The 10,540-nt window shown below is 45.2% G+C and overlaps 1 protein-coding gene across 1 annotated transcript in view; it reads left to right on the top strand.

The window, feature by feature from the left end:
* The first annotated feature begins 10,246 nt into the window (after positions 1-10,246).
* Positions 10,247-10,540, top strand: part of UBXN2B (UBX domain protein 2B) — a 28,194-nt gene continuing 27,900 nt past the window's right edge. The window contains exon 1 of the mRNA XM_077808991.1: positions 10,247-10,360. Within this exon, the coding sequence (XP_077665117.1) occupies positions 10,247-10,360 (114 nt within the window). The remainder of the gene's footprint in view (positions 10,361-10,540) is intronic.

Here is a 10,540-nt window from a genome sequence, read left to right as displayed (position 1 = left end):
GTTAAATGTTTCCATCATTGCAGCTCCATTGGTGGTAGCATTGGTAGGAGTGCTGTTGTAAACTAACTGCCAGCATCTTAAACGTGCCCTTCTTGCTCTTCTAAGACGCTGCTGCTTCCTTCCTGCAGCCTACTGTCCAAACCTCTTCTGTAGCCTGTGGAGCCTAGTCCACCTCCAACTCTCACCTCACCTCCCTAATCCTTCTCCATGCCTGCCCAAGTTTCTCTCCGCTGGTAGCTGCCCTGAGGAGGAGAGGGAGCTGGGTAGCAGAGCAGAAAAAAGGAATAGCCCAACTAAGATTAACTTTGTCCCATGATTTTTGAAAGCATCTACAAAATCTGTAAGAATGTAATCATTAAAAAATACCTTTACAATATTTATCAAAAAGAAACATTTTCCTTACTTCTTTTGCAGCAATGGATTGTCTGTGGAATGATTCATCTATTCTCTGTGCATCTGTTCTCTTTTGGGTATTCTTGAACCCTTGGTGTGCTTCTACTCAGTCAGGTGCATAGATGAGGCAGAGTGGAGTTCAAATGAACTATGCCTTCATTTCAAAGGCATTAAATATTCTCCTTGACCCTGTCCATTGCTGCTAAAACCAGTTCAGTTCTGTGAGGGTTTTAACAACATTGATAGTTCTAGGGTTTTTTGTTTTTTTTTTTCTGTTCTCTCTTCTTTATCCTTCATTTTGTTCTGCTGTTTCTATTTCATGTTAGAAAACTTTGCAGACACACAAGTCTTGTCAAGTAAAGGTCAACTACATTTCATTTATATATCCCACAGCTGAACTTACATTATTAAATGTATTTTCAATAATGTGGGCAAATATGACCAGCACAAAGACAGCTCAGTCTTTGGAACACTTGCAGAAAACCAAAGAACAGTGCAAACCCTCATGAAAACAAAAATGGCTTTGTGACTGACAAAAGACTATGACCCTGATGCTGAATTTGTTGCATGGAAGCAGAACCCTTCTACATGAAGCCCTACTGAAGTCAATGAGTACGTCTACACTGCAACATAAGCCCATGCTTGAGCCCAGGCTCAAGCCTAACTCCCTTTGCGTTAACACTGTAACTATGCTAACCCAGGGCTCAGATCTCAGGGCTGGAGGGTCCAAGCTCGAGTTAAGCCAGATCCACAGTCCAAGTCCTTATTACTTTGCACTGTAGACACAGCCCCACTTGACTCAGGTCCCAGGAGTATCCCACAATTCTGTAGGACAACTTTCTTAGTCCTCTTTATCCAACAATCTGCAATCCATTCTAGTGAAAACAGAAGCCACCCATTCCTTTGCAAACAACAGAAGCTCAGGTCAACATTAACCCATTCTCTTCTGATCACCGATCTGCAAGCACACTGTCAGAGAGTCTTCTGGATTTGCAATGGAGAGTGAACCGAACAAGCCTTTTGCAAAGCAAGCTACTTCCTGATAACATCCAGGGCAAGCAGTAAAGTTTTTCCACGGAGCACCACGGTCCTAGTGTTTCGCAGCTGCATTTCAGGCGTAGGTGGGCAGTTGGTGCTAGGGACTCTGGGATGTGATATTTTGACTCGATTGTCACCATTTCTCAGTGGGTCACAGCTGAGGATGCCAAATTCAGGACAAATTGCTGAGAAATAGGGCAGACTCACCTCAAACTGGTGATTATCTCATTAGATTATGCCAAGCCAGTAACAAAAGTAAATTTCTGTCTCACCACACTGGTTAACAAGAAGTTAAAGACACAGTCTCCTTAGGCATTTCAACCCTTCTCTCACCACTCAGACACTGGGCTCCAAGATGAGTAGTTACTGAAAACCAATTTAATCAAAAATAGAATTCTTCTAATCCCAGAAAATCAGCCACATAGCCAGGTCAATATATAACTCAGATCTTACCCAATAATCACATTGATGCCAATCCTTTAGTAAGGCTATGTCTACACTGGCAATTGAACAATAAATTTTTTGTCTTTCAGAAGTGTTAATAAAAAAACAACCCAAAAGACAAAAATTTTGCCGCGACAAGTGCCAGTGTGAACAGTGCGTTGTTGGAGCGCTCTCCTGTCGACAATGCAAACGCTGCTCATTGGAAGTAGAAGTTTTTTGTTGGCAGGAGAGTCAACAAACAGTGGCTACGCTACACAACTTTTAGCTGCACGGCTGTGGTGATACAACCATGACGACTAAAAATTAAAGGTTTAATAATGAAAGAAAAGAATAAGAGAGTTAATAATGTTTACTAGATCATACACATACAAATAATTGCAAAGGCCCTATATCAAGTTTGCAACAGTGATGGAATAGACTGCTGAGGTGTCTGCAGGAAGGCTACTGGCCAGGATGAGTTTCTTCTATCTTAGAGTGAAATGACCTTAATGAGCCATCAACACAGTTGTCTAGCCTTGATGTAAATTTTATCTTATGGGAGTTACCCTGGAATACAACACATGTACAAGATACAAGTCCATGGACAATATTCATAACTTTAGATAGAGAAATGATACATGCATATAAACAGGATAATCATATTTATCAAATCATAACTTGGTTAATTTGACTTGGGTCTGTGCACTGCAGTGTGGATTCCAGAGCCCTAGGTTTGAGCACGAGCTACAGAAGTCTTAACATAGGGTTAAAATACAATGTAGATGCTTAAGCCCACGGTTCTCTAACAGGAGTCCTTGGACAATTTATATAGCAGGGGTGCTGAGAGCTATTGAACCAAATTGTAATCCCTGTATATGATGGAAACCACTTCAAGCCAGGGGGTGCTCCTGCACCCCCAGCACCCCTAATTCCAGCTCCTATGTTCCCTAAAACGGGTCAGCTGACTCACATGCCACTAGTGCTGGGTGCTGGGGCCTATCTTCACCACATGGCCTATAACAATTTAGAGTACAAGAAATGCCACTCTAACACAGTTTCCTTGTAATTCTTCTGCTGGGGTGGGAGGCACATGTTCCCTCCCATTCTAGCCTCCAAGAAGTGCCAAGGTGTTCGGGCCCCAAAATCAGGGTTTATTCTCTGAGAATGACAAAGACACAGGGCATACAGGACCTCCTTTTACCTTCTCTATCTCAAGCCCTATGGCAACATAGCTTCTGAGGAAGCCACACTACAAGGGAATATTCTCCTGGTCGCTGCCTCCAGAACCTTTCTTAGAGATGGGGGGAAGTGAATTTTGACCTTGCCTGCATTACTTTATTCACTCAGGGTCTGATCCAGAGCCTGAAGTTGATGGAAAAACTCCAGTTGACTCCAAGCCCACATTAGTTGAAGGATAAACCCCAGCCTCCTATTCCCACAGTATGAAACCATAACTCTATAGAGCACTCACTGATGGGCTTCTGCTGGGTCAGGCAAAGGGATCAAGGGAACTGATGTCATGTAGGTGGTGTGCCCCTTTTCACACCTTCCCAGCGGGAATCCTTCCAGGTTCTTGTACCCTCTGCTCACAGGAGGGGATGCTACAGTGCACAGAGGGCCTGATCTTACTGTGCCTAGACATGCATTATTATCCCTGAAATTATTAGGAATCTTGGAGGCAGCAGAGCTGCAAAAATAAGGAAGGTAAAGTTAAGAATGAAAAAAGTAAATGGATTTGTGTTTGGGACTATAACTGAAAGTTTCTTCAAAGATTGTCAGATTTACAAACCACCAAGAGAGTTCACAGGCTGTAGCTCACAAACACTCCACGAGTCTGATCTTATATTCCTTTCACAACTTTTGGAATCAACAGAAATATTGGGTGTGCAGGGAATGCATGATCAGCCCCCCAAAAACTTCCATAGTGCACACACATGTGAATATACACATTTATACATAAAATGAAATCAGTAAAAGGAAACCAAAACAATTAAAAGGAGTATTGGCCCATCCATAAACAGGAAATTTTTACAAGAGTGTTTAATAAATCCCAACACAATTTACGGAAGATCTTTAAAATGATTTGTTTCAGAATGACAATCAGAACAATTTCATGTGCTGTCTTTCAATACTTTTAAAAATACATATTAACTGTATTTTAATAATCTTTCAAGCCTCATGGCACAAACTTCCATGGGGATTTTGGAAATAAAGAGCCACGTTGTCCCTTACATACATCGTTCCCACATGAAAGACTAGAAATGGTGTACATTTCCGATTGCCAAGTTCCCTTATCAGTTTTCCTCTGTGGGTTTGAGAGAATAGGTTTGTTCCCGCCCCCACTGCCTTTTTTAGTCCCCTATGTCTTCCCTTCCTCCTGATGTTCACCCAGCTATGCTTTGCTAGGGAGTTTCTCTAAGTAGGATGGGAAGCCATACAAGTTAATGCTGACCTAATTAGTGTCCGTGTCCCCTGACTGCCCCCACCCAGGACCCTCCAACCCCCCGGGACCCCACCCCCTATCCAACCCCACCCGCTCCCTGTCTCCTGACAGCCCCTGACCCCCGAAACTCCACCCCATCCAACCACCCCCTGTCCCCTGACTTGCCCCCCGGGACCTCCTGCCCCTTATCCAACCCCCCTTCCCCTTATCAGGCCGCTCAGAGTGGCAGGACAGGCTTATTGGAAAGCCTGGGAGGTGGGCAGGCGCAAGCCGTGCTACCCGCACGGCAAGCTGAGAGTGCGAGGGAGGAGGGACAGTAGGGGAGGGGCCGGGGGCTAGCCTCCCCGGCCGTGAGCTTAGGGGCCGGGCAGGACAGTCCCACGGGCCGGATGTGGCCCGCGGGCTGTAGTTTGCCCACCTCTGGCCTAGGGGCTGCAGGGAAATGCCGGCTGCTTCTGGGAGCCACGCAGAGCCAGAGCAGGCAGGGAGCCTGCCTTAGTCCTGCTGTGCCGCTGACCGGACTTTTAATGGCCTGGTCAGTGGTGCTGACGGAGCTGCCAGGGTCCCCTTTTGACCGGGTGTTCCAGTCAATAACCGGATACTTGGCAACTCTAACACTCGAGCACACACACACACGGAGCAGGCAGTCACACACCCGTGGGGTGGGCAGATGTATACACACACAGTGGTAGGCAGGTGCACACACCCATGCACTCTGGGGGGCAGGAAGCACACCCAGGCCCACACAGGGGCAGACATGTGCAGACATACATGGGGACAGGCAGAAACATACACATGAGTAGGCAGACACATACATGGGTGCCTGTGGGCACACACACAGGAGTGAGTGCACATACATGGGCAGGTGGGCATATGCACACAGGTGCTGGAACAATTTGTATAGTGGGGCTGCTGAGAGCCACTGAACCAGCGATTTCCCTAGACCCCCACTTCAGTTTTGTGAACTAATTACATGCAGTGTTGCCAATTTAGTGATTTTTTGGAAATTTGAATTGAAATGGAAATATTAATACACACTTTAAAAGCATATACAGTGTATGATAAAATGTGTATCTGAAAAAGTATAATTGATTTGAAAAGTATGGACATAGACTAGCTTCCTTATACAGCTGTTGTTTTTTTTTTGACAATGTCAGTGCATTCATTTTGGCAATGTTGGCCAACCTAATAATTTCAAATTATGATTTGTAACAAAGTCTAAATGAGCTCTCCCTGACAGCTAGTGATGAGCTGGAGGCTGGCAGAAAGGCTTCAGGACCAGATTATATTTACATTCACACCTAATCTACTTAGGTATCCAGCAAACAGGGCTGTGTTGCCCAAGTGATAAATTTTGGCTGGGGTTGGGTTACAAATCACTTGAATGGGGTGGGGGGGAAATGAAATGTTATTCATATTGTATGAGTAAAGGGCAGTAGAAGTGTACTTAGCCTGTGCTGATTGAGGGCATCAAGAGAGAGGGTGGGGACAGGTGTTTTGCTTTATGGTCTGCCTGAGTCACAAGTACTATTTGACCTGCCCCTCTCCGCTGTTTAAATACAGATCTGATTAGGCTCCATAGATAGTCTTTTGTTTTGTTAAGTGACCACTACAGCTGAAATTACTGATTATCAGGTCAAAGTACTTAGACCTGCCGTGGGACACTGTTTCTGTGGAAGAGACGGCCCAGCTTGCACAAGCAGTGAGGCTCCCCCACTGAGAGCTCAACTGAAATCACTGATAGTTGGGTGGACCCTCAAGAGACCAACTCGCAGAGGTCACAGTGGCAGGTGGCAGCAGAAGGTGATGGTGCAGGGCCATTGGCAACAGAGTGATGGAGTGAACGGTGGCACAACAAACAACAGTGGCCAGAGCGAACAGTGAGCAGCTGGAGGAATGAGCAAGGTGCCTTCTTGCCCCCCACCTGGGAGGTAAACTCATGTGAAAGCACCTCTGAACTCTGAGTCTCCACTAACCAAGGACAACACCGGTGAGTGGGGTGCAGTGGAGGGAAAAGTGAGGGGTATGTTAAATAAATATTTGTTTGTTGGACTATATTTTAGTGACTTTGCTCCAGAATGCTAGATTTGTGACTGGGAATGGAAACTTATATAAATATGTTTCCTAGTAGGCCTGATGTTTGTCAGTCAAAGTGTTCCCATTTATTGAAGTTACAAAAGATGGCTACTGGTGCACCCTTGCAAAAAAGCTGATGAAGAAAGAAAGCTTTCCAATGCTATAATTGGTAAAAGTGGAGGAGCTTGGTTTGTCAGACTGATCAGCAAAGCCAATGCTGACAGGAATATACATTCCATCCAGCACAGCTTATTTTACCAGCCATTAAACAAAAGGAAATCTAACGCATTTTCTAGCTAGATTACTTACTAACTTAACAGGAGTTGGAAGGCTGCATTCCTGATCTGTTCCTGGCAAAAGGAACACACAGACAGACAGAACCCTTTGTTCCTCCCCGCTCCAGATTTGAAAGTATCTTGTCTCTTCATTGGTCATTTTGGGTCAGGTGCCAGCGAGGTTACCTTAGCTTCTTAACCCTTTATGTGAAAAGGCTGCAAAACACCATGCCTCTGGACTGCATCAACATGCAGAAAGCCTTATAACCCCACTTTCAAAGCCAATTTTAGAAGTACTTAATGAGGCTGTTAAGAATGCTGGAGACACAACACAGTTCATGAGAACAAACATGGCTGTGGCATCATACTTTCTATTTAAGCAAGAGATACCACACACTACAAACTGGAGGCCAATGTTAAGTGCATTGTCACTTGTTCATCCTGAAGTTGAACACTGGTTCCAAACAAGACCATCAAATGCTCACTATCTTTCTGCAAGAAACTGAACTGATGGCTAGAAGCATGCGATGCAACAGTGAAAGACTCAACAGTTGAAAAAGTGAAGAATTCTTTTACCAAGTTCCAAAAATTTGCATACATCATAAATATAAAGGGAAGGGTAACCACCTTTCTGTATACAGTGCTATAAAATTCCTCCTGACCAGAGGCAAAACACTTTCACCTGTAAAGGGTTAAGAAGCTAAGGTAACCTCGTTGGCACCTGACCCAAAATGACCAATGAGGGGACAAGATACTTTCAAATCTGGAGCGTGGAGGAACAAAGGGTTCTGTCTGTCTGTGTGTTGCTTTTGCCGGGAACAGATCAGGAATGCAACCTTCCAACTCCTGTTAAGTTAGTAAGTAATCTAGCTAGAAAATGCGTTAGATTTCCTTTTGTTTAATGGCTGGTAAAATAAGCTGTGCTGGATGGAACGTATATTCCTGTTTTTGTGTCTTTTTGTAACTTAAGGTTTTGGCTAGAAGGATTCTCTATGGTTTGAATCTGATTGTCTTGTAAGGTCTTTACCATCCTGATTTTACAGAGCTGATTCTTTTACCTTTTCTTTAATTAAAATTCTTCTTTTAAGAACCTGATTGCTTTTTCATTGTTCTTAAGATCAAAGGGTTTGGGTCTGTGTTCACTTGTACAAATTGGTGAGGATTATTATCAAGCCTTCCCCAGGAAAGGGGGTGTAGGGCATGGGGGGGATATTTTTGGGGAAGACGTCTCCAAGTGGTCTCTTTCCCTGTTCTTTATTTAAAATGCTTGGTGGTAGCAGCATACTGTCCAAGGACAAAGCAAAGCTTGTACCTTGGGGAAGCTTTTAACCTAAGCTGGTAAGAATAAGCTTAGGGGGTCTTTCATGCAGGTCCCCGCATCAGTACCCTAAAGTTCAGGGTGCGGAAGGAACCCTGACAGCATACATGGCTGATGAATGCACCAATGCAAATGGGCATCAAGTATTAAGTCATTGTGTACGTTATCTTGATGCATTTCTAGATGTTCAAGTTATAGAAGACACATTGGCTGCACCTGTGACAACCCACATCTTAGAAGAGTTAAATGCTTGTCCATTGGATCCCAAACAGATGGCTGCTTATGCATTTGATGGAGCTGCAAACTTCTCTGGAAGACATGGTGGAGCACAAGCTTTGCTCAGAGAAAAGTGTAACCCTAATTTCTCCTATACACACTGCAGAGGCCATCTACTCCAACTAGCACTAGTACGAGCTGCATACTCTTCAAAAGGTTTCAGAGTAACAGATGTGTTAGTCTGTATTCGCAAAAAGAAAAGGAGGACTTGTGGCACTTAGAGACTAACCAATTTATTTGAGCATAAGCTTTCGTGAGCTACATCCGATGAAGTGAGCTGTAGCTCACGAAAGCTTATGCTCAAATAAATTGGTTAGTCTCTAAGGTGCCACAAGTACTACACTTCAAAAGACATTTAAAAAGCTATAAATTTAATGTCTTCAGTATATTCTTTTTTCAGCAAGAGTCCAAAAAGACTGAATATCTTGGAAAATATAGAAGTTACACTGGGACTAAAGTTCAAATTAGTCCAACCTGGGAAAACCCTCTGGCTTTCTCATGAGTGATCCTTGGCTGTTGTCTTAAAATTACTCTAGCCATTATTACCGGCTTTGGAAAGTATCTACCAAGATGGGATGGATCTAAGTAGTGAGGCTGAGGGATTACTTTTGCTACTACATTCAGAGAAGATCATTGCCATTCTCTCTCTCTCTTATAAGTCTACCACTTGAACCACTTGGGTCATTAAACAATGCATCCAGGCATCTGCTACAACAGTAGTAGAACTTTGTCCAGAAATAGAAGCTATATTTGGATCAATCAGAGAGCTAGCCCTTGAAAAAGTGCTGGAAGAAGCAAAGACTTCAGTCCAGAAGTTGACTAATGAAGGCATTTATATTGTATCCTTAAGTGAAGCGGACAAGAAGTGTTTGTCAAGACAACTGAAAAAGTACACAGACTTGATTGTTACAAATCTACAAGAGTGATTTCTAGATTCTACTCAACCTCTACGTAGCTTTTACAGATCCCTGTCCTATAAAACACCGACAGCTGAGTGGAATGAGGCACTACTAGCAATGGGGCTGCCATGCTCAGGACAGAACAGAGAATTTGAACACAGAGTGGAATATCATACGATGAATGAATGAAGATTTGACTTCAACTTCTTTTTTATCATTAGTGGCTCGACCCAATCTTTGTGCTATGTTTCCTGGGCTGAAAGAAGTAGGAATTCATCTCTTGCTACTCTCAGTCACAACAGTTGAGCGTTCTTGTTCATCGTTGAATAGAATTTTGTGTTCTGAAAGAAGTTGCCTCCTGCCTGATCATATGAATAAACTAATAAGAATATCAGTTGAAGGAATGAAAGTACCAGACACACGAGAAGCCACCAAAGATGAACGCATTGCATTCAAGAAGTTTATTAACAGAGTTGTGCAAAATTATAACAAGAAACCAAGAAGGATGTAGATCTAGTGCTTCCTAGAAGGCTTGAGTAGCCAACTTTAATTTGTGTGATGATTTTAAAACATGAGTTAAATCTAATAAAATGGTCCTGAAACATTTTTTCAGTTTTTACTATGGTGCCATACAGCCCATAGTCTCACCCCTCATTGGCCCTGACCCCACTCCCTTGTAAATTCAAACACCCACCCCTAATTTCAATTCCTGGGGAAAACACTGTGACTGAACCAAACTGTAAACCTTGTATGTAATGGAAACCACTTCAAGCCAAGAGGTGTAGCAGCACCCCCAGCACCTACGCATGCCCACAACAGGAAGCTGGGCAATCATACAAAGCGGCACGCTGGGCCCTGCACACATGGGGGCCGGGGTGGGGAGGCCATATGTGTGTGCACGCGCGCACACAGAGGGGAGCAGGCACGCGCGCAATCACACGTTTGCGGAGGGGGCGGGGCTAGGGCTCGGGGACTGGTCCAGTCCCGCTCCTCCCGTTGCTATGGCAGCCTGGCTACGGAAGCGCTCTGCGGCGCTTCCCTCCAGGTCCGCAGGGCGCCGCTCGGGGCCGGGCCGCGGGGAGCGGCTCCCTCCGTGCTGCTGAAGATGGCGGACGGCGGGGAAGCCGCGGGCCAGCGGGAAGAGGCGGCGGTTGACGGGCCGCGGCGGGAAAAAGGGCCCCGGGCTACTGCCCGGCCACCCACGGCCCGGGACTTACAGGTACGGAAGGGCCGGGGCGGTACCCGGGAACGACGAACAAGAGCCCGGAGGCTGCCCCGGGCTGCTGGCCGGGGGAGGCGGGGCTGGGCAAGGCCAGTCTCTGCGGTGGGAGGCGCGCGGAGGGCGCTCCCCGGCGGGCTGTATCTCCCGGCGGAGCGGGGCACTGGGAGCTGAGCGCTG

This window comes from Eretmochelys imbricata, chromosome 2 (genome assembly GCF_965152235.1).
Source record: "Eretmochelys imbricata isolate rEreImb1 chromosome 2, rEreImb1.hap1, whole genome shotgun sequence".
In the NCBI taxonomy this organism is placed as follows: domain Eukaryota; kingdom Metazoa; phylum Chordata; order Testudines; family Cheloniidae; genus Eretmochelys; species Eretmochelys imbricata.
Note: the sequence above shows the minus strand (reverse complement) of the source record. Positions and strands in the feature narration are given on the sequence as shown.